This window comes from Dipodomys merriami, unplaced genomic scaffold (assembly GCF_024711535.1).
Source record: "Dipodomys merriami isolate MVZ:Mamm:240054 unplaced genomic scaffold, mDipMer1.0.p SCAF_35, whole genome shotgun sequence".
NCBI lineage: Eukaryota > Metazoa > Chordata > Mammalia > Rodentia > Heteromyidae > Dipodomys > Dipodomys merriami.
This window is the reverse complement of record NW_027205048.1, coordinates 15,891,047-15,914,861: the sequence shown is the minus strand read 5'-3', so window position 1 is coordinate 15,914,861 and position 23,815 is coordinate 15,891,047. Positions and strand designations below refer to the sequence as shown.

General features: G+C 44.9%; 2 protein-coding genes across 3 annotated transcripts in view; one reads left to right on the top strand and one right to left on the bottom strand.

Moving 5' to 3' along the window:
• LOC138803983 (dedicator of cytokinesis protein 1-like) overlaps nt 1–23,815 on the bottom strand; it is a 231,270-nt gene that overhangs the window by 22,146 nt on the left and 185,309 nt on the right. The window lies entirely within an intron of this gene.
• Nucleotides 1–23,815, top strand: part of LOC138803984 (inhibitory synaptic factor 2A-like) — a 56,257-nt gene that overhangs the window by 25,232 nt on the left and 7,210 nt on the right. Inside the window, exon 3 of one of the 2 annotated variants that reach the window (XM_069988293.1) lies at nt 14,399–14,470. The exons of the other annotated variant lie outside the window; for it this stretch is intronic. Coding sequence (XP_069844394.1) covers nt 14,399–14,470 — 72 coding nt within the window. The remainder of the gene's footprint in view (nt 1–14,398; nt 14,471–23,815) is intronic. 2 annotated transcript variants of the gene reach the window in all.

Genomic DNA, 23,815 nt, shown 5'->3' with positions numbered 1-23,815 from the left:
AGTTGTGGTTCAAATGGTAAAGGGCCAGTCTTGAAAAACCCAAGCAATAACGTGAGGCCCCAGTTCAAGCCCCAGTACAAGCGCACGTGCACGCGCGCATGCACGCACGCACACACACACACACATACACATACACACACACACAGAATTCACAAACATAAGCAGCAGACAAATTTGGACCACAGGCCAGAGTCTGACATAGCTATGTCAGTAGCTACATCTGCTCAGCTGAAACTCAGGTCAGAGTACAGGTGTAGGAGATCTGGGTGTGTCACCAGCAGGCATACCAGTGTGCCCTTTGTTCAGACATTTACAGGGTTTCTCCAAGCAATTCTACAGGTTGAGACTGTACCAGGCAGTGAGACAGTTCACAAACACTGAATTTGTTCAAGTGTGTGCGACACTGCTCACCAAAGTGTGTAACTTTCAGGGAGCAGCCTTAGAATTAGGTGTGTGGGCATATCACACACATATGCAATGCAGGTGTGTAATTTATTCAGTGTGTGGGTATGTGACACACATATGCAATGCAGGTGTGTAATTCATTCAGTGTAGCTCCTGAAGCTGTGAGACAGGCCTCAGTGTCCCCCTGCAGGAATAAACGGCCATCACAGCATGGCTCTGACGGCCGTGACTTCTCTGACCTAGATATCCATGCTGGAGAGAAAGGAGGAACAGACTCTCTCCTTCCTCCTCGTATTGACGAGCTGTTCAGAAGAATCTTGCCAAGGAAGAAGAAATCTCTCTGAATTTAATTACCCATCCCCAAACAGAACAAATACTGCATCCCGATTATGGGGGAAGCATGAGGGGACAGTTTAATTTGTCTAAGTCACAGAGCAAAAAGAACCAATGTGGAACATTGTGCAGCTACAGCCTAAACACCCAGGCATCACAAAGATCAGGCATCAAGAGTCTGACTTACCAACTCCCTGAGTCCCTGCTCCAAGAGCCCCGGAGAAACTGGGACAAGAATGACTGGGCTATCCCTGCCAAACCTACCACTCAACTGAAATCAAACCTTGCGTCTGCGTAGCTGGAATGGGCTCTGAGGAGGAGATGGGCGGCGTTAGGCTGTGTCATGCTTGTCCCTGTGGTCCTCAACACAATGTCTGGAGACTCCGGGGCGTTGATGGCTGCTTTCCTGGGCTCAGGAAGAGAGGGGATTGAGAATGACACAGAGAAAGCAGCACTCGCTCAGTGTGAGGTCAGAAGCAAAAACGGTTCTGCTTTCTGCCAGATGCTCTCCTGTCCCTCTGCACTGGCGATTTGCACGGGATAAAATGTCAGCACTTCATTTTCTAATGTTCTTGATAAATTGGTTTTGGTGTCTCTCTCTCGACGGATGTTGTAACCCAAAACATTTTCAACTGTTGCAGCAGGCTGACCGAGGTCGGGCACCTGCATGCTCGCCTGTGCTCCCTCTTCAGGAGCTGAGGTTCGGGGTGGGGAGGGGAGCACAGAGTGGAAGAGCCAGGGCCCTGGGGACGGCCAGCCAGTCCCAGGCTGGGAACGTCACTCTGGTAATCCTGCCCTAACTGCATGGGCAGCGTTTCTGACCTCAGCCTCTTCCTCTGTAACAGAGACCTAGGCATGCCTACTCTTCAGAGAATAAAAGAAATACAGAAGCCAGGTGTGATGGCACACACCTGTAATCCCAATATGAGGGGACAGCTGACGCAAGAGGACGCTGAGTTTGAGGCCAGCCTTGGCTACAGACCTTGTCTCAAAAGGCCACTAATTAAAAATTAAAAGTATATGTATTTCTGTGGAAGACAAAGATCTCCGTCCCCAGAGGTGTCTGCACTCAGTCAGACAAGTTAATTTGGGAGCTCACAGGAAGCAGGCACGGACAGGGGACGCTCTGTCTTCTGGTTGGTTTGTGTTGGAAGTGCAGGGAGAAATGCTGGATGCAGACACTGTGCTGTGGACTCCTCTGCAGAGCAGAGCTCAGGGTAGGTAGATTTGGGGTCCTGAGCATACACGCAGCTGAGCTACACTTTCTGACAGGAACAAGAAAGTGTTCATTAGAAAAGGAGCCCCAGAGGCTCCCTTCATCTCCAGGAGCACCTTCTACAGAAATTTCTAACACCATCACCATCTTAGTCCCTGTCTTCAAATACTCCTACAAGTTTAGAGGGGAAGAAAACGCTAGCGCCATTTGTACAGATCTCTGCCAAAGCGTATGCAGTGGCAGCCATGTTGTTTCTTTCACTGGTCACTTTATCAACTCTTTTCTTCTGTCAGGCTGCAGGGCTGGAGCCGGCCTCGCTCCTTCAAGGTTGCCGCTCTGCGTCGTTTCCAAAAAAATTGTTCTTTTTCTTCAGCTGCAACTTATAGCTTTCCTAGGTTCGTGATAGAATATTCAGGTGCTAGAGTCCAAGTCTAGTTATTACGTTTTTTGTGTAGCTTGGAGATGAAGGCATAGATCATATCCTTTCTAGCATTTCTTTTTCATTTAATTCAGAGGGTCATGGTGAGCTTTCTTTATAACTTATATTTAGATAACTTTGTAAATACTATTCTTACATTCTTAACAAATAATAAGCCATTCCATCCCTAATAGGAAAAAAATAAAGCAGAATGTATTTGTAAGTGTATAAAGCACATTTTCGCATTCATGCTTTGGGCTTCATGTAGGTATTGCACATACTTGAAAATGTAATTTAAATAATCTTCCTGTGCAGAATGCCAAAATAGCTTTCAAATACCTCCCTAGCCTTTCAAGTTGGTAGGTGAATAAAAACCTTACCAGTGAGCCACTAGGCAATTCAGACACCCATTTGCAGATAAAATGAGCAATTCAAGGCATGACATGAACGTTTATGGAATTTATGGATCTGTGTTCCAGAATTTGGATTTAAAAAAAAAAAAGATGAAATGCAAGTTCCAGTTTTCAAATACTTTTAAAAAAAACCCATGCAATATCTGCTAAGCTATGCAAAAAGTGGTTTGTGATCTATTTCCCAGTGGATCTGAGGGCGAGTACCAACCACAGGAGCCTCCCTAGCAGAGCACCCACAAAGCATTCTGACTCAGAGTACCCACAAAATGCTAGCTACCCAGGACTGCCAGATTGGATCCCAAAAATAACAATCCAAAGTAGAAAGGCTCTCTAGGAGACCCTAAGACTTGGGAGTGAAAAAATATGATCGGTTTACTGTTGGTTACAGCATGAGGTTACCTCCCCCTAAAGATAGGTTTCAGATGAGACATCAGAGATTTTGCAAGTAATCACATGAAAATTCAAATATTTTAATCTTTCGTGAGGAGAGCCCAGAACCATTGGTTTAAAACACAAATGCAAGGTCAGGCCTTTGAAGAAAAGCACAAAAGCTTCAAGAAGAGTAAGTTCTCACTTAAAAATTGTTAACTAAGCTGTTCTAAAAAAAATGCATCAAAAGAAACTATAAATAAAAGATAAAAGCCTTGGTGGGTATTTACTGTCGGATGGCTGACAAATGCATAGCATGGGTACCTTCAAATTAAAACCTCTGTAAATGCTTCCATGGGTCCCAACTCAAAGCAGACACAAAGGCCAGCCAGAAGGAATATCCATTTCCGTCCTTTTTCCTAACACCCTTATTTTTCATTCCAGTGTGGTAGCTAGTGCCACCGAAATTCATTTTCATTAATTTGCAATAAACTATAGCTTAAGCTTTTCTTAACTCTCCTCCAGGAACAGAAGTTAATCAGCCTGCCTCCGCTTAGCCCTAAGAAAATGGTATTTGTTATGAACGGCCAGCTCCTGGTGCCTCAGGAGCCAGTGGCTAGGTGCCGGCCTTCCTGTCATCATTTTGCAACTTAGGATCACCCAGACAGCAGGAATGTGTGAAAGAAATCACAGGCTTCGTCCTGTTTATAATAAGATAGCCGGATGGCAGACACACTAAGAAATAATTACTATTTGTCTTGGTTTTTTATATGTTATAAACCTAAAGGAAAAACAATAGTCCTGCCTGAGTAACACCATTCATCCTGGTGGTTTGTCTCTTTCTAAATCTGCATGCTTTCTGAAAATAGTGACAAATAATTATGAATACTATTACATTATTAATATTATAATGTAATCATTAATATTCCATTATATAATAGTGGAGACTGAAGATTATTGTTGTTGTTGTTGTTGTTATTGGTCTGTGTTCCCTTTCCTCTAGTATGCATGGCCCTAGGTACCAAGTAGCATGCAAGGAGACAGACTAGGACCGTAAGGAAAGAAAAGAATATAAAGAAACAAATGTGGAGTTGAGCCAGGGCCAAGCGAGGACAAGCGGAGAGCCAACCAGTCCATTCTGGCTGTTGGGAGAGGAGACGCCACACAGGCAGGGACCTCACACTAGCTAAGAATCTTCCCCATTAGCCACCATTATCATTTCACTTTAATTCTTTGTAATGAAAACAAGCATTAAAACCTTCCCTAATACCTAAAGACTCCCCAGAATTATAGTGTCACCACATCTCAGGAGCTGCTGGGCCAGTAAAAGTGAATCTGTCAACATCATCTAAAGAAAGTAATTGAGTTCATTATGGTGTTTCTCTGAGAAACAAGTTTACCAGGATGGCTCTAGGGCTAAAACAGTGACCTTTTCTGAGCATGTGAAGAGGTACCTGTAAGGTGCAAAGCTGAGTCATTTATTTTCATAACTGGGTATGGGAAGCAAACATGACTGCCCTTCTCTCCACTTGTTGAGAAAATTCTTTTAATAGACTGAGGCTTATTGTACCTAAGCCACACCCCTTACTCAGCCAGGCATGGTGTAAAACTAAGTCTGGTTTGTCTTCTCATAAGCAAAAGGGCATTGTGTCCAGTAACCAACTGGTACATAGAGTTCTTCATATGCTCATTCATTGGTTCATCAAATCATTATTCAAAAAGTATCTCTTAACCATCTACTAAACTCCAGGCTTCCATGTGGGCATTGAAAGTTCATGAGGGAACAGACAGAACTTCTGCCTCCTTTGAGTTTATAATCTAGTGGACAGAGACAGAGAAAAAGCCAAGTCAGAATCTGACATTCATGGCAGGTTCCACAGGGACAAATATGGGGGAGAAATTCAAAGCAATAAAGTCACCGCAGGAGGAGGGAAGTAGTTTTCTACCAGTCAGGAGAAAACCAGGCACTTAGTCAATGGAGGGCACCAGGCTGGGACTGGCCAATGAGATGTTTTCAGCCCATCCTACAGGAGGAAATGACCCATGGGAAGAGGTGTTCAGAGGCTCACAAAAGGCTGAGACTTGCTGGAGATGGGCTGGGGGTGGAGGAGGGATGCCAGCTTGCAGGCTTGCAGGCACACTGCAGCAGTGGTGTATAAAGAGTGTTGCCTTTCGAAGCCAAGCAAGGTAATTCCCTAATATAGGGAACACTCCTTCATCTTGTAAAAATAGGTCTTCTAGATTTGAAGTGTGTTGAGGGCTTGGTATGGGTTTTATTTACCTATGTACAGCATCAAGCTCTGGATAAACTGTGAGGAATCAAGTGTGGTGGTGGTTTGGGTTGGCATCTAGCAAAATCCTTGAAGGTCTCTGAGTAGGACTACACAGGATGACCAAAAATCACCCTCAAGTTAGAGGTCTTCATGGGGTTTATGTGCAGAGCTAATCCTCCAGAAGATCACCATTCCTGCCTCTGAGAGGAGGCGGCAGGGACTATGAGAACTTCAGCCTACCGTGAAAAGAATTTCATACGGAGAAGTAACAAAATAAGATAAAGAAGACCCACCTCAACTTGTGAATGGGATGTGCCCCAAACACTGTTTCTAAGTAACTTGGGTTGGAGTTCACAGCTTGGTCTCCAGAAGTGGTTAAGCTACAGAATGCTACCAACTCTGATCACGTTCTGGAAGGGAGCATCCTGCCGTCCTCCCCTGAGGTAGTCAGCCGGGGGAGATGAGTTTATTCAAGGGATGTTTAGGATGCACGTGTTCAAAGTTGAGGAATCTGTGAGTTGATCTCAGTCAGAGTTCCCTGCTCGGCAATGACCCAGACTAATATGGAAAAACAATGGTTACTGTGACTGCTCCTCACACCTGGAGTATACATCCAGAAGCCAAAAAGCAGGAAGATAGAATAAAATAATTGGGCAAGCATTCTCTATATGCACAAGATTCTTTGATTCTATCAAATAACTGTAATAGAGGAATTGCTCTCCCATGACCATGGTACACTGGGCAGAAGACATGGAGTGAGCTTTCTGAAGTTTTGTTTACCTATCAGAGAAGGCATGTGAAATTTCACTGGAGCCAATTGAATTAACTCTCAAAGATCTGCTAAGACCAAATCATTTCTTAATTAAATTTGCTTCTCATTTGCTCATTTTTAGAAATGCATCCACATACATTAACTGCCATCTCTTCTGTAAGAGGCATGGCAGACATCAGCTGGTCAAATACAGAAGGGCGGGTCAGCACGCTGGCAGCGAATGCTGAGCACGCTAGCAGGGGAGAGCAGGTAGAGCAGGGTGGCTGAGAGCCGGGCAGAGGACAGGTGAGGAGCAGGTGACGGTTCCATCGGAGCTCTGAGACGATGATGCCAGCTGGGCAGTGCTAGCTCCACCAACAGTCACTTCACTTAACCACTCCCCCCCAAGGCAGGGGAAAGCAGTGGTGCCTCCGAAGGCTTCACCAAACTCGGAGGTCACAGTGACTTTGTGTTTTTGAAAGAAAAGCCTCATTTCTTCACCCTATCAACCTACTTTGTCTGCTTGGAGATCCGACATCAGGCAAAACCACAGCGCTACGTGCTCTGCCTTAGCATATCTGCCGTGGCTGCAAGACAGCAAATAGCAGCTACTTAGGGCAAGGCAGCTTGTCAGCCCAGCAGCTGTGTGGGCCCATTTTGCCTCTGATTGACCAATTGGTGGTCTTGGGGTTGGTTAGGAAAACGAATTTCATATTATAGCAATCTTAAATTGGGTGGTCCCCAAATGCTGGCATGTGGTTACTTACATGTTTAAAAGGGATGTTATTGAGTTCTGTGGATAAAGGGGAAAATCTAAATTCACTTTAGCAACCCGAGAGCTGAAATATGAACTGCAGACACTTCCAGGACTCATGTGAGGGGCGTGCCTGAAGACACCGATGAGGGAGGAAGCAGATTATGGGACGTTCCCTGGACAACTGACTCTGACCACTTCTGAAATTTAATACCACCCCCTCCCCCATAGTACAGCCATTGTTGGTTCCCTCTAATGAGTGTCACTTTGAGACTATTAAGTGACAAGGCCCTGTGAGATGCGGACATAAATGATGGCTTAGTTATCAAGAAGGGACGCCGGGCAAGAAGGCAGAAGGAGAAAGCATTTCTGGCTTCCAGTGAGGAAGCCCAAAGAACAAGAGAGAACACAATGAAGAGAATGAATTAGACAACTGCATAAAATTATCACTGAGAGCAGAAACGGGGCTTTTTGGTTTTTGCAGTGACCAGCTTCCGTGCCAAGGGCTATAGGCACAGAGCAGGACACGGCCTGTGAGTAACTCAACCAACAGTCCCAACGCCGCTTGTACCGGCACACTCAGAGGGTCACACTGGGATTTAGCATTATGCACGCTGCCTGTTGCTTACAGGCTTGATCTGGTGAACACTCAGCAAATGAATGTGCCATGGACCACCAAATTAGGCCACAGAACTGGGCACCAGTGGCTCACACCTGTAATACCAGCTGTTCAGGAGGCTGAGATCTCAGGATCATGGTTTGAAGCCAGCCTGGGCAGAAAAGTCAGTGAGATTCTTATCTCCAATTAACTACCAAAAAGCCAGAAGTGAAACTGTGGCTCAAGTGGTAGAGCACTATTCTTGAACAAAGGAGCTCAGGGACAGTTCAAGCCCCAGGACTGGCACCAAAATAGGCCACAGGATCACTGGCTGTCTCCAGCACAGAACAGAACTTTTGGGGAGGGGTGTAAAGCACCTAGTGTGACAAAATACAGTCAACAGTGAGAGGGAGATACCCATCTGCATTCCACAGCTTTTTCCAGACTGATACCACACTGCTATACTGATATCTAACTGATCCAACCACTTCAGCCACTCTCATACCTGGGACTACAGGAGTACACCAATGGCTGGTGAGAACTTAAGGCCTTACCATGGTGTTGAGGATGTAGCTCAATGGTAGTGTGACTGCTTGCCATGTACAAAGTGCTGGCTTTAATCCTCAGTTCTACAAAGATGGATGGACGGATGGATGAATGGATAGTTGGATAGATGGAATAATTAGAGAAGATGGGTAGGTAAGAAAATTAGATGGGTGTACACATAGGTAGTTATATAAATGGAAGATAGATAGATAGATAGATAGATAGATAGATAGATAGATAGATAGATAGATAGGGATGATAAGTGGATAGATGATAGACGCATGGATAAACATTTACAACGACAGACAGGGGCATGGCTTCCTCTTACAGAGGAATTGTGCATAAGCAGGCAACACTGCCAACATCACATCTGATAAGCCAATATTGGTAATTACTATTGGATGCCAAAAAATAAACTTTTAAAACTTTTAAACCATTTCCTCTGAGATGCTTTTTAAATAGCACAGTGGGAGACTTTCCCCCCCTTTTTCTTGACTTTTTAACCAAACAGTTTGTGTTTTGTTTTGTTTCACTAAAGAGTTTTTGGTCCTGCTTTTCAAGACCATCTTCAAGGTCTGAAAGACTTCAAAGAGCCTGGATTGGGAACTGTAAGAAAGCTGTCAATGACCTTTCTCTGATATTCCTCCTGCCCTTTCCTTCCACAAGGACTCTGCTAGCTTAGCTCTTACTGCTGCTTCCACGAAAAAGCAGTCTCCTGCTCCCCGCGCTCCCCGTGCTCCCTGCCTCCTAGGACGGGGACGTAGCGCGGCTCAAGTTCACGCTGGCAGCCTTCCTTCCTCATGATCAGGAGACACATAAACATGACTGCACAGAATGGTCTGACCCCCTCCCGCCCTCCCTCCTTCTCTCATCCTTTCCTTTCCTTTTCTCCCTCTTCCCTGCCCCCCCCCCACCCCGCTTCCTTCCTTTCATATAGTCTGCTCCTGATTCCTCCTCATGCCTCGGGTATATAAAGGGAACTGAATGCAGCAGCTTTCACCTGTGCTCCTCCCACAAATCTACTACCTGCACTGCACAGGGGCACATACGCATGTGTGCTGTACTGGTAGACTCCCACATACGTACATTTGCACATTCAGAGATTTGATAGTGGCAACTGACAAGCTGGAGCTTAGTGCGGAAGCATGGGAAAGTTAGAGACTGTAGTGGGGCGTCTCAGATACACTGGAGACGCCCAGGAGCTTCCGGGAGGCAGCTGTGGGGAGGTGTCCAGCGGGATGCCCCAGGCCCAGGATGTGTACTGGAAGCCAGACTCACTTTCCTGAAGAAAGCTGGCTCACTTGGAAGTAGAAATGATCGACAACTGGGCTCAACCAAAAGTAGCCTGTGAAATTGGCTTGTCCAAATCCTTTCCATTTCAACAGAGTGTTAAATTAAGTCCTTCCCCTCTTCCTATTTCCACCGAGCCCTTGTCCTCCCCACCCTATGTATCTTCCAAACGTCTCCTTGCCTTCAGTCGTCAAAGAAGCCCATCCTGACAAAGGGGTGGCCACAGGCATCAAGGAAGGAAAGGTCAGGGCCCTGGGTCTGCTGCGGCCTGTGGGTTACACCTGGGGGAGGAGAAGCTACGGAGGCAGCAGAACTGGAAAACAGAAGGCACCTTGGGTCCTTGGTGCTGTCCGTGGTGCTAAATGCCGTTTCCACAAGTTAACGTTGAAAGTCAGTGTTGATGACAAGTAACAGAAAGGCACCATTGGGGGCACTAAAATTTCCTTTTTCATAATGAGCATGTTCGACATTAGTTGAGTCCAAAAAGTTCACACTGGGAAAAGAGAGGATCAAACCGTTCACTTCCATTGTCTACCTTCTCTTCCACTTTCTAAACAGATTAGCATGGTATCTGGAGAAACAAACTATGGCTAACTTAAATATGAACTAACATCCAGAAAGAACAAGGCACCACATCCCACATGAGGTTAATAGCCCACATAAAGCATCAGCTCCTCAACAGAGAAAAAGCTTTGCATAGGTGGCAATTAACTTTGAAGACAATATGTATTTTTTAATCATAATGTTTTTGCATCCCAATAAGGTGATTTGTGCTTGCAATCCTAGCTACTCAGGAGGCTGAGATCTGGTAGATTACAGTTTGAGACTCCAAAGAGTACTCAAAAAGTAGAGTTGACCAGGTGCTAGTGGCTTACACTCGTAATCCATTACTCTGGGTGCAGAGATCTGAGGATCACCGTTCAAAGCCAGCCCATGCAGGAAAATCTGTGAGACTCTTATTTCTAATCATCCACTAAGAAGCCAGAAATGCAGCTGTGGCTCAAGACACTGGTGTTGAGCAAAAGAACTTAGGGACAACAACCTGAATTCAGGCCCCAGGACTAGTACAAGAAAAGAAAGCAGATCTCAAATGGTAGTTCACCAACCTAGCAAGTGGGAGGCCCTCAGTTCAAACCCCATTACAAGAAAAATTTTTGTGTGTAGGCTTTAGATCAACAGTGTAAACACTTATATGTCTACATTTCAATGCACAAAATATCTGTACGAATCACCATGGAGAAGTATATGCCCCAGGAATCTGAAGCCTTACAATTGCCTCTCTTCATGGCAAAGACGGTATGAAAGGGCTACCACCTCAAGTACTGGTTTTATGATTTGTTTCCAAATTGAAGAGGAAAAAATAGAGAAATTCTAGAACAGCACTTTGTGTCCTCCCACAGAAGAACTTTTCTGTTCCGTCTATATTTGGAGTACACATTCATTCAGATGCTGCGGCCCAATTATTAATGTGACCATAAAATTATCAGTGATGCCAAGCCCTACAGCCTGGAAGTTCCAAGGACAATTAGATGGATTACCAGAGCAATAAGCACAATGAATTACATAGCTCTTTAAACCCTCTATTGAGAATACTCCCATGCTTAATAAAATTTTAGCAGCCATACTGTGATTGGCAGTCTTGACTGGTGGTAGCCTTTGAGCTTACCCCATGACATAGGATGGTGTTCAAATTTTATACATATATTAATCTCTCACTAGCTCTTTCTGACACCAATATTAGATTCCATTAAATAACAACCACTTATGAAAAAGATCTTAAGCAAAACACTGAAGGGCCACACCAAGAGACGTCTGTAGTAATTGAGTCTTGAAAAACATTTCCCAGCTATGGGAAAACAATATGACTAGCCTGCCATTTTCTTTTAAAATACCTGGAGAGTGACCACAGATAGGTCCCCATACACCGTGGGCAAAATGATCCCAACACCTCTTACCATGTGACACAAACCAGCCCATTTCTCAGGACTGAGTAAACTGGGTTGGGTTGTGAGTATAAGAAATAAGAGGCCGGGGGTAGAATGGCCACATTGCTGTGGGGGACAGATAAGAGGAGGGCTTTTCAGGTCATTCTTTCAGCCAACTGACAAAACTCTGGAATGACTTGCAATTCAGCTTAAAATACAGCGTTATACGATCCAACATCACCTCCCTCACCTCCATGGGCACCATCTATCCTGAACTCTCAGAACTCTCCCTGTGTCTAGCTCACATGCCACCAACGCTTCTGCGGTTGTATGATAACATGTGGCAGCCCTTGTGCTTATAAAACTCAGGCCGGAAACATTGATGAGTGATTACCTTCTTATTATCCCTCTGGCCTCATTACAGATGCTACATCCTAGAGGTCACATCAAAGACATTCCCTCACAGCACTTTGTTCAGCCCCTTATTGGTATCCACATGATCTAAGCATCAACCATCCACATGTACAGGTACATTAGCTGCCTGCCTCTCCACTTAAGCTGTGAACTTCATGAGGACAAGGACCTATTGCACAAACATCTTCCCAGGAGTCACAATGATACCTGGGACCATACACTTTCAAACTGACTCTATCGGGGGAAATGTGTGCATTGTTCAAGGTGATTAGCACATAGTGTTTTCAGGATGAGCTTTCAAAAGGCAATTCCTTACTGAAGAACTCAACCATCCAGAAAGAGTCCTCTGTGAGGTGCCTGAAGCCTTTGTCCTGTCATTGCCAAACTCACCTACTGTCCCAAGCTGCCAATTATATAGTGCAGACACAGGCGAAACGGAGCAACAGAAGCCTGGGGTCTGAGAATAATGAGCTTCTGCACCGGAAGTACTAGTGTCTTCTCTGTGAAATGAGTCTAGCATAATTAACTGGAAGATTCCAGGCTGTAATGTAAGTGAGGCCCTTGGAAACACCGAAGCCACCAAGCAAAGAAGAGATGTTGATGTTAATAAAGCTCTATAAACACTGTCCTGAGATCTAGGAAGATTCTGAGAGCTTGAAATACACTGAAGAGAGCCCTATGAAAATAGTTGAGAACTACCCTGATGCTGCCTTCTGTGAGCAGCTGAAGCTGGATGTGACTGGCACACGCAGATAACTACACATTGTCTCCTTCTACCACTTTGAAGGCATAGAATAGCAGCGCCTCTTCTCAAAACCACCAATGTGACACCACATTTGGCATGAAGCACATCGGGACCAGGACTTGGGCTCTAGGATGACACTTATTTCCCTGTGCAGAATAACTCTAGTCAGAAACGAGCCCCGTGCCAAGTTCAAGTAGAGTAAGCTGGACAGAGAAAGCTATTCTGCATATCCAAGGGATGGATGGGTAGACAGTGAGAGCCGTACTGGATCTTAGAGGAACGTGGCAAGGACTGGACCATTCCGCAGCTCTGGGGTTGGGGATTGGGAGGTGGGCACAAGTTACCGTGTGAGGAGGAGGAGGAGGAGGAGGAGGAGGAGGAGGAGGAGGAGGAGGAGGAGGAGGTGTAAGGCACAAGCTCCTCTTTCCTTCTCAATGTGGACAAACCTAAAGGCAGAATGGAAAGGCCGAACTTGAGTGGCCAAAGGTGCCCCAAATAGGATGATAGAAGTGCAGTGAGGCTAGGATTCCTGTTCAACTGCAGAAGAGACTTGGCAACTTCACTTGATGAACAAGCAATAGCAAATGCAAAGGTCACCCATATTTGCCCAAGGTCAGGCAGATAACCTCAGCACTGAGCAGACAATCCTTTTGTCAAATGTTTCTATAACTCCAATGAGGAAACCTAAGTTATTTTCCATTTTAAAGTCCATGATGCACACACAAGCAGGGAACACAGCGAAGGTGATAAGAATATCGACTACCAATGTTGACAGAAAGCCTCTGTGCACACTATACCAGCGTCGAGTAAGTTCCCGTGTAAATCTACCCCCAATGTGATGAGAAGCCAATTCCGAGAGGAGGAGAGACGCTTTCCTTCTGCCACAGGCTTAACAGAATTGCTTGAGGCTTTTTGTCCCTGAGTACAAAACAATATTCAGAATAAACACACCTTCAGGTTGCAAACAGCAAAGAGGAAAGACCAGCTATAAAATAAAATCTGCCGGGAGAAAAGCCTGCTCATCCTTGTTCCTCAAGAAGACCGGGCCGATGCATATTTCAGGCAATTCCAACCTAGTCAAGAAAATCCTCCCAGCATAGTTCGTAAGTCCACACGACCTTCAACATTTTGCTACAAAAATTGTCCAAGGCTATTTTGTTTTGACAGGAGGGAGGATCGCAGCTCACTACACATAGGCATGCCAAAACCTGGGTGGTCTCACAGGACCAATGACACTCAACAGAGAACACCCTTGAGACAGTAAATCAGGCATCAGACATCTACATGATGACACTCTGGATACTCACACAGCCATGCAGTAAATATTGTGGGATCTGTAGACCGAGGGGCAAAATCAAAAGTACTGCATAGGTATTTATGTAAACACCTTTACTTCACTATTAACACTTAAAAACTTTATGGACCCTGCCATCTAAACTTCTGAAAACCTGACTTGAGTCACAAATAATCTTCTATCAACTTTTTAAGCATTTAAACATGTAAAACCCCACTCAATACCTGGGAAGACCAAGCACAAATGAGGCAGGGACAAAGCCTGCGGGCTGGAGTGTGTCAAGCCCTGCTCTCGCAGGGGGCAGGAGGTGAGAGGGCAAAAGCAAGGCAGCAGCAGCAGCTCAATCTGGGTTAGATTCTCTTCCAATTTTCTTTCAAACATCCTAAATATAAAGCTGCACGGAAACATCCCATATTCCCTGTGCTTATAACCAAATCAGATGATGTACTTCATCCAGGAGCTTCTGTTGGCAACCTCATTTAAATATCTTCTCAGCTGTGGGTGTTGCATGGACCGGGTACACTAGAAGCAGAGACAGTTTCCATGAACCTGGCCAGCTGGGCTTTGTGAAAGCATCTGATTTGAGACTTGGGCTCTAGAGGCCAGCGACCCCCCAGCCACCGCTTGTAATGCTCTCCTGTTCTTATCTTGTAGGCTTTCATATCGGACGGGGCAAGACACAGCTAATTGTGACACATGCAGGAACAGTGCATGCATTATCTATAGGTAGGTCAACATTCTCCTCTTCCCACTTTTTTTTTTTTTGAACTCTGACAAATGATGTTTACCCACAAATACAAGATCCATCTGGGGCCATGCTGGGATGACTCGATCTAACAGAAAGTAAGGGGCCTGCCTTGACCATAATCCTAAGTTACCTGTAAATAGCAACTCTCAGGTATGTGTGAGCGCAGGATGAAGGAGAGCGTGAACCCATTTGTCTTGCTAATGTTCCTCTGTGGATTCAAGAGCTGGGATCGGCTTGATGGCTCCGTCCCTTGGAATCGATACCATGAGTACTGCACTGTACGCTCTGGCAAGGCTGTAAAATATAAGCCCTTCAGCTAGCATAGATCAAGGCAAAAGAAACACTTTATGAGTTCAAAATGCCCTGGAAGGTCCAGCCACTCGCACCACACGGGCAATTAATTCGTGGGAACTCATAAGGAGCGGGTCATTCTCTTCCTCGTGGCAGGATCCTTTCTCTCTGGCCATTCTTCATGCTGTGGTTTTTTTTTTTGTTTTGTTTTGTTTTCTTTTTGAACTAAAGTTTATGTTATTGACATCCACAAGAATAGAGCAGAAACTTTCACCGGGAAAGCAGCTGTGTTAGAATGTTGGCCGTCATTCAGGATTTTTAAGACACAGTCCAAAGCAGGGAGAGATGTGATGATTTTGCTTATCTTACAAAAATTAAGACTGCAGACGGTAAAAATTAAGACTGCTACGACAGGGTTGCAGCAGAGCTGTCCGTGCTGAGGGTTTCTGACACGCTGCCTGCATTCCCTTGCATGAGTGCCCAGGAACGGGGCTGTAAGATCCTGTGGATCCAGCTCTTAAAAGTTTATTTTGGCGGGTATTTTTTTCCTTGGTCTTGGAGTAAAACCTAGAGTCTCGCACGTGGAAAGTCAGAGCTCCACCACTTGAGTCATTCTCCCAGCCCTGCTGTTTTTTTATTTATTAAATTATGTATTTTTCTTTTCTGTTATTCTCTTTAAGTAGTTGCACCAAGGAGTCTGTACTCAGCGTGTCAGTTTATGGGTTCAGTGCATCTTGATCAGTGTCATTCCTTCCATCATCCTCTCTCGTCAGTCTTGTGAGATTCTTTGAATTTTCCTTTTGAGACAGGATCTTGTGATACTTCTGCTCAAGGTGGCTTTACATCTGACATCTTTTGCCTCAACCTCCCAAGGAGCTAAGACTGCAGGCACTCACCAGCATACTTGTCCTACTTCTAGGTTTTCAGGAACTTCCATACTGTTTTCCATAATGGCTGTCCTAATTTACATTCCCACCAACAGTGCTCCTTTACCTCCACATCCTTACCAACATCTGCTATTTTTTGCCTGATTGCTAATGTCACTGTAAATGGGGTAAGGTGGCATTTTACTGTGGTTCTAATCTGTAATTTCTTCTGGGTAGTGATGCTAGGCATTTATTTCTATACCTGTTGGTATAAGAATAACAAGTGTATATTATATGTATATTGTATATATTACATATGTATATTATATATATCTGCTATTGAATGAATTGATTTTAGTAATCTTCCACATTATCAAGAAAAGCTACCACATAACTGAATAGTTATATGCCTAAAATATATAAAGACGCCCCTCCTTCGATAAACAAAAACAAACAAATGACAAAAAACCCACTGAAATAACTTTATAGTTACTTTCCTGTGTATCAAGATGTCAGACATGAGCCAAGCCTGGTGCTGCATCATTGTAATCATAGCACTTGGGTGGCTGAGGCAGGAAGAGTCACAACTTCAAGGCCAGCCTGGAATACATAGCAGTTCGAGACTGGGCTACACAGTCAGACCTTGTTTTTTAAATAAAATTCAGACTTAGAGCAACAACAAATTCAGCCACACAATCTCAGCCCCACAGGCTCCTCTCCTGAGGGAAAGACGCCCTCCCCTCTCCTGCCCTTAGCACAGCCTAGCTGGTGCATGAACCCATTCCTTACTGTGGAAGTTGTGGGCCAAGGCCAACATCTTCAACTCCCAGGGCTTACCTGGCAAAGGGAGACCCTTTCCACTGCCATGAATGAACAGGTACAACTGGCATCTAGCGGGGAAAAGCCAGGCATAATCCTGACATCATGTGTGCTCTAGTCAGATGACAACAAAATCATCAGGTCCCAGATGTTGACAGCTAGACACAATGACAGCTAGAAACAATGACTGTTCCTGGCTCTGGCCCATGTGGAGGTGAAAGGTCACACACATCAAGAGGTTCCTTAGAGAACTCTGAAGTCAAGTCTAGGACAGAACCTAGCATGCCCAGTGGCCTATTTCACCACACTGTTACAGGGGTGAGAATTCCGAGTCAAGAGCAAGGGAGTGTAATTCAGACATAAAATAACCTTCACTGACATTCGTGCGTTAGGAAATGAGGGGATGATGTAGCTCTCGAGGCAGACTCTCAAGGCATCCTTAGACTTTAGCGTCCACTATTTCAGGAGCTAAATCTCATCCACTTTTTTAATGTAACCAGACAGAAAGGAATGAAGATTTCCAGAAAATGCTCAGAGAATGGGCGTGTTCAGCCTCAACCTATTTAACATCTTCTGAATGATTGAAAAAGGAATTTATTAGGACACTATCCAATGTAACCGAAATAATCTGAATAAATTTAGCTCTAAATCCAGAAGTGACTTAACATAAAAAGTGATATTAAAAGTGATTTAACAAGTCTGGAAAGGATAGGAATTAGCCTAGAGTGGTTACTGTTTTGAATTGGCTTAACCAGCGATGAACATGAATCCTAATACTTTAGCCTCTGGCTCTCTGTCTAAGCACTACAGGAATTTGCTAAAGAAGCAGAAGACTCCCAGGCAAAAGAAAGAGGAATGATGATCCTATCGGTGACTGTACCACAGAGGTCCCTCTGCTAAGGATAGGGGTATAACCAGGTGCTAGTTGCTTACGCCTGTAATCCTAGCTACAAGAGGCTGAGATCTGCGGATCCCAGTGTGAAGCCAGTTCACATAGATAAATCCAAGAGTCTCTTATCTCCAGTTAACCAGCAAAACGTCAAACAGAGAGCTGTGGCTCAAGCAGTAAAGTGTCAGCTTGAGAGAAAAAGGCCATGTAAGAGGTAGAGGTCCTGAGTTCAAGTCCCAGTACTGGCACACTCACCCACAAAAAGATACGATTGTAGACAAGACTGAGTTGATTTGGTGGTATGCATCTTCAAAACTGAACAGAGATGGCCACTCATCCACATCACAAACCGCCATCAGCTCTGTACAACGTACATAGATCCTACAGGGTAGTATCAGTCAGAAGGAAAATAGAGTGGGAAATCTTCTGTGCAGGCAAGTAGCTTAAACTAAAATAAGCAAGTAGCTTAAACTAAAATTAGTACCTTCAGAGTAGTACCAGCACCTAACAATCCCCACAACCCACAATTAACGACTGTTAAACTTGGGTTGAAGAAGAAGGTTCTGGAACATTCTACATATTAATACTTTAATAGTGGACACCACTGCCTGCCCTCCCCCCAAAAAACTTATTTAACCGACTCTTCAAACTAGGATTCAATTAAACCTCACCGTTCCTACAAGTCAGCCAGTTCATCAGACTGCTTCCCAACATTCTGATGATTCTGTTCAGGAAATACTGCAAGTCATGACCACTGCCAGCAATCACAAATTTCAGACAGGTTTCCTGAGGCCTACCCAGAACAGATGTTAAAGGAAGTAACTGTACTCAATTAATCAAAAACCCAGTCCAAAGGGACATCATAAAAATGGTTCTGCACCTATCCTAAGTATGCTATTTTAACATAAATCATGCAAATGGAAGATTCCTATCTATATGATGTAAACTTAGGCCAATTTTCTATGGCGGGAATGAGCTGTTCCCTCTGGACGTAAGCCCTCCTCCACTTTAGTCTCCGGGAACTTCTTTGAATCACAACTGTGCTCCCTTCTAGAGAATATGATGTCTTGTGATGGGCTCTGTGGGTACACATTTGACTTGTCTTCGTTGTTTTTCACACCCAATATTTGGTAGCAACTCACTCTTTCCAGAGGCTCATTGGTTTCTGCAACATTCAAATAATTTCATCTACACAATCAAATCATGCCAACACAAATGGCATGATGCAAATACAACATATTCTAGCTAGAAAAATGGAGAGAAACAAAGTAGAGGCTTGTTTCTCTGAGCAGCACCAATGCCTTAGAAAGAAAGGCTGGTCAGGCAAGGAGAACAGGGATTCTCCAAGCCCACCCAATACCAAAGACTGACGGGCTGGGGAGAAGAGGAAGCTGCACTCTTAGCAGAAGGAGAAGGGCTAGTGGCTAATGGTCAGAATCCTTATGGTTGGTCAGATACCTGGCTTTGGTTCCTGGGTTCAGTCCCCTGCATCGTAGAATTCAGGAACTCTGCTGCGAATCCCAGTCCCACCAATACCCACCTCCTCAAGGGTTGCCTACTCCGGGATTGAGAAGGCTGAAAGGAGATTCAAACTAAGAATTTTTAACACATTGCATGGCCCTGGTTATCCGAGAGGCCGGAGCACACAGGGGCCATGACAGCTGCCAGAGTCCCCGTGTTGCAATTTGTCATGCGTGCTTGCTGGCAGACAGAGAGTCCTGCAGGTCAGTGAATTTGACCCCACCTGTCTTGCATGTAAACACTGCTTTTTGCTTGAAACCCAGCTGCTCTTTTGAAGCAGCATAGTCATCTTTATGCTTCCAGTAAGGCCTGGCCTTGGGTGGTTCACTGTTTCTTGCTTAGGCCCAAGAACAGAAGCCATGGTCAAGACCTGTTTTCTTGAATACAGTCTGGTAGTGACTGAGCCTTTACCATGCCAGGCAGTTCCTGTTTCTTTGTGTGTATGTGGCGAGGGGGGGGAGGGACAAAAAAACGACTATCCTGGAAATATATAGGTCTTGGGGAAAACATCAAAAGATCTTGAAGCAATTTCAGTAGCAAAGCTGGAAGCAGCAGCCATTCAGACCTGGTGCCAGGAGATCAGAAGCCTCAGAAGTGCGCTGTGGGGCCGTACAGATCTGGAATCTCATAGGCTGGTGACAGCTTACAGTTTGGAAAGGAATGGGTCTGAGCCGATAGATGGAGGCTAGAGTGAGGACCATCAGCACAGGTGTTCTGCATTCCAACATCCCTTCCTCCGCTGGCCGTGGACGTTCACACCCAGCCCAGAACAACTCTGTTGAGTGGTCTACGGCAACACCAAGAACCAAGTTAGTTCTAATAACTGGAGAGTTTAGATGTTTTGTATTGTTTTTCCCTTAGATAACATCCCTTTGTGACCTGAACCAATTGAGATGATCACATTAAGGATCTTAGCGTGAAAGATGAATGGAAAGCCAGGCTCCCACCTATAATCCTGGCTACTCAGGAGACTGACATCTGAGGATCAAGGTTCCCAGATAGGCAGAGCAGAGATAGCTAAAAGACTCACATCTCCAATTAACTAGCAAAAAAGGCAGAAGTAAAGGTGTGGTTCAGGTGATAGAGCCCTAGCTTTTAATGAAGAAGTCAAGCCCTAAGTGTAAAGCCCTAAGTTTAAGCCCTAGAGGGAAGGGGGGTGGGGGAGGAAAAGGAGAGAGAAAAAGAAGATTCAAATTCAAGGGTTGGAATTCTTTAAGTAAAATTTCTCTGATGTATCCATATTTCCTGTCAAAATATGCTTTAATTAGCTCAGAAAATGTTTTCAGGATAAATTGCTAATATGATCTTTGCTCATAAACAGGTGAAATCTTTTGTCTGCAGTCTATCTCAGTAACTTCTTTGTCAGACTAATCTGATGAGTCATACATGGGTGATTCATCCTTTGTTCGAATACTTTTTCAGGGAGGAAAATGAAAGATGCCATTGGCAAATCCACCCCCTTCCCTCTTCAACTGAAATGGCTAATTCATTAAAAACAAAATAGGGTGAATTCTAATCTTTTATGTTTTTTGTGAAAATAAAAATATGCGAGGCTCAATTCAAAGGCTTTTGGGGGTATGAAGCAGATTTAAAAGATAATAACACTGAATCACATTAGCGAAGTAGTGGGATTTCCAGAAGATACAAGAAAAACAACAGAATTTCTACTGTTCGTTGCTAGACCTGAGGACAGACTCCTCCAAAGAGGAGTGCACTTCTTTCTGTCACGGGATTCTTCCCAAGGAGCAGTGAGCAGGGAACCAGCACCTGCCTGGGCTCCATCATCTCCACTCCAGAGAGAGGAGGCTCAGGATCATAGGATCGTAAGCCATCCCGCGTGAAATGCCTTCAGCACCTGATAGGATCCATGTCAGGCGCAATTTGTGAATGGACACTTCTTCCTATTTATTTATCTTTTTATTTTTATTTTTTGTTTTTGCTTGTCCTGGGGCTTGAACTCAGGTCCTGGGCACTGTCCCTGTGCTGCTTTTGCTCAAGGTTAGCACTCTACCACATGAGCTACAGTGCCACTTCTGGCTTTTTCTGTTTATGTGGTGCTAAGGAACCGAACCCAGGGCCTCATGCATGAGCGGCAAGCACTCTACCATTGAGCCACCTTCCCAGCCCTATTTATTTATTATTTATTGTACTGCTAGGGCTTGAACTGGGCTCTGTGCCTGAGGATTTTTGTTTGTTTGTTTGTTTTTTTGACCATGGTAAGCAGTCTACCATTTGAGGCACAGCTCCACTTCTAATGGTTAACTGAAGATTAGAATATGAAGAACTTTCCTCCCTGGGCTGGCTTTGACCTGCGATCCTTGGCGGTCTCTTGAGCAGCTAGGATTGCAGGCATGAGCTACTGGTGCCCAGCCTGCCTGAGCAATTCTGAGTGACCCATGGAGGTCGCAACAGCAAAGCTGGGACCAAGTGAGGCCGTGGGGTTGAAGGCATAGGGGACAGATGTGCAGCCATGGAGGGCAGAGGAAGAGCGGGGCGCAGGCATGCTTCATGCGGCAGATGTTGAAGAGTCAGAACATGATGGGAGGGCTAGCATTAAGGGAGGGCTCAGATATGCTCTCTGGAGGCCCCTCGGCTAGAGAGTTAAGAACAACTGGCAGGAAGTAAGGAGAGAAAGAGCATCCTGCGGGCTGGAAGACCATGCCTGGCTACACTTACGTGCTACCATTGCTACAGCAGCTGGGCTTGCCCAGTGCAGTCTCTGCTGGTTTCTCTGCGGTTATGCAAGTTATTGCTGGAGGATTTCAGGACAGATGAGGGAAACACCCTGACATTATGAGATTGAATAAGGAACGCAAAGACAAACTGTGAAAAAGTTGGGTTTCCTCAAACCATCCAGGGGTGACTTACCATGTCAGCAATAAAAGCACCAATTGTAAGGGTGCAGGGATACCCACATAAACACACACTCTGATCCTTCACCCATCCCAAACAAAACAGAAGATAGGAGGGAAAGCCAAGTGAGCAGTAAGACTCATAATAGAGAGGGGTGATGACATTTGTATGCAGAAACAGCGCCCACTCCAGCCTGTTGTGTCCAGAGCCTGATTGGAGCTTGCTAGTGTCTACAGCTGTTGCCATCCAGTGATTAACTCTTCAGGGCAGTGCCCCTTCCAGCCCTGTTTCAATTACTACCCCTTGTGCATATTAAGTCTGGTAACAATGTAAGCCTGGGTAGGCAGGGAGAGGGGAGGTGATATGCTTTCTGTGTCATATTTAGCATTCCACTCTTAGTCCAATACAGTGAGTGGTAAGGACACAGGGAAGGGACAGAAGGGAATCCCCGGGTAATACCTTAAACAATACTATTCTGACATAAGGAAATATTTTTGTAATAAAATAAATTGCATCAGAAAAAAAAAAGTAGAGTGATTTTGACAGGTCTCAAAATCCTCCTTGAAAATTCCCAAAGCTAATAATCCAGGTTCTTTCTCTATTCTATAAGAATTCTAAAAATATGCAATTTCCACAAATGCATAAGGATTTAGGTTCAGTAACTTTGGTAACTTAAACTTAAATGCAGCCATAAAACTGAACATTGATTAAAACTTAGTATTTATAGAGCAATTACTAACCATTCAGAAGAAAAGGGCTACTTGTACCAACTGCCTTCACCTTTGGTTACACTCAAGGGTAAAATTTAGGGGCCTTTGACTCATGTGTAAGGCATACTGAGGGCGGGGAAACGTGTCAGTTTCATGAGGAGATAAATGTAACTCACTTTAACATGAATATGGAGATTTCTCTAAGGGTAAATAGAAGAATCAGGACTGCCACAAAACCCAGAGTTAGGTGGAATGCAATTCCCTGGCCAATGTCTGTGACTACAGGATGCAGCAGTTCCTGGCTCTACAAGTGGCTTCATCCCTACACCAGCCACCGTGGATGAACCCAGGCCTGTGTGACATTCTGGGCAGCCCTGGGCAGGCAATGGCCTGGAGACGCATGAGTAGCCAGAGGCTCTCTGTGTGATGGGCGCATGCTGGCTGGTGGGGAAGGCCGGCTCTCGGTGCTAACATCAGGAGGGCAGTCAGCTCCTTAGCCTCAGCCTACAAGCAGAGCTGGGTCCAGAGCCAACATGGTAACTGCCTCTCTAGACAGCAGGGCTCATCTTCCAAACGAGAAGAGCAAGTAAGACCATACCAGAATTACAGCCACAAAGAAAGACTACCCTGTCACAAACTGGCTGCTTGTGCCCTGATAATATTCTGTGTTTGCATTATCTCATAGCGGTTATTCCCCAAAGATGACAAAAGCGAGCTCTTCATTGAGGCCAGGGACCCCAGCACTTACCTGACCACAGTTGATAAAGTACTGATCCCTTCTAATTACAACATATAACCTCTGTGGTTTCAGAAACAGAAACGATGGCATCAGGTATGTTGAATATACATGCTTCAATCCTGTTGTCATCTGACTGCTTTCCTGCTGGGGACGTTATCATAGCAGAGGTCATAAAAATGACTTACACCTGCCTCTGCGTCCCCATGGTTAATACAGGGCTGGCTGCTCCCAGAGCATCTAATCTGGCCTCAGATGTGGGCGTGCAGCCGGGACCTGGGCACAGCATGTAGCATGGGCACAGCATGTGAGGGCGAGGCCTGAGCCCGGGCACAGCACAATCCCACGGAGGTCAGTCCACAGCTTCAGAGGCACCCAGGAAGCTCAGTCTAACTCAGATGGTAGACAATGCACAGTACAGTTTATAGCCAAGATACCTACTGAATGCTAGGTATGGAAGTATAATTTCCTTTTCATAACATACCAGTTCCAGTGTGAATATTATTGACTGATTGGCTGCCTATTTCCAACTTAAGATATGGGAAGTTGGTAGCAATTCTATAAACATGTACCTAATACATACACACTGGGGAGATAAATGCAAAATCGCAATGAATTGTGTCTATGTTTAATGTGTT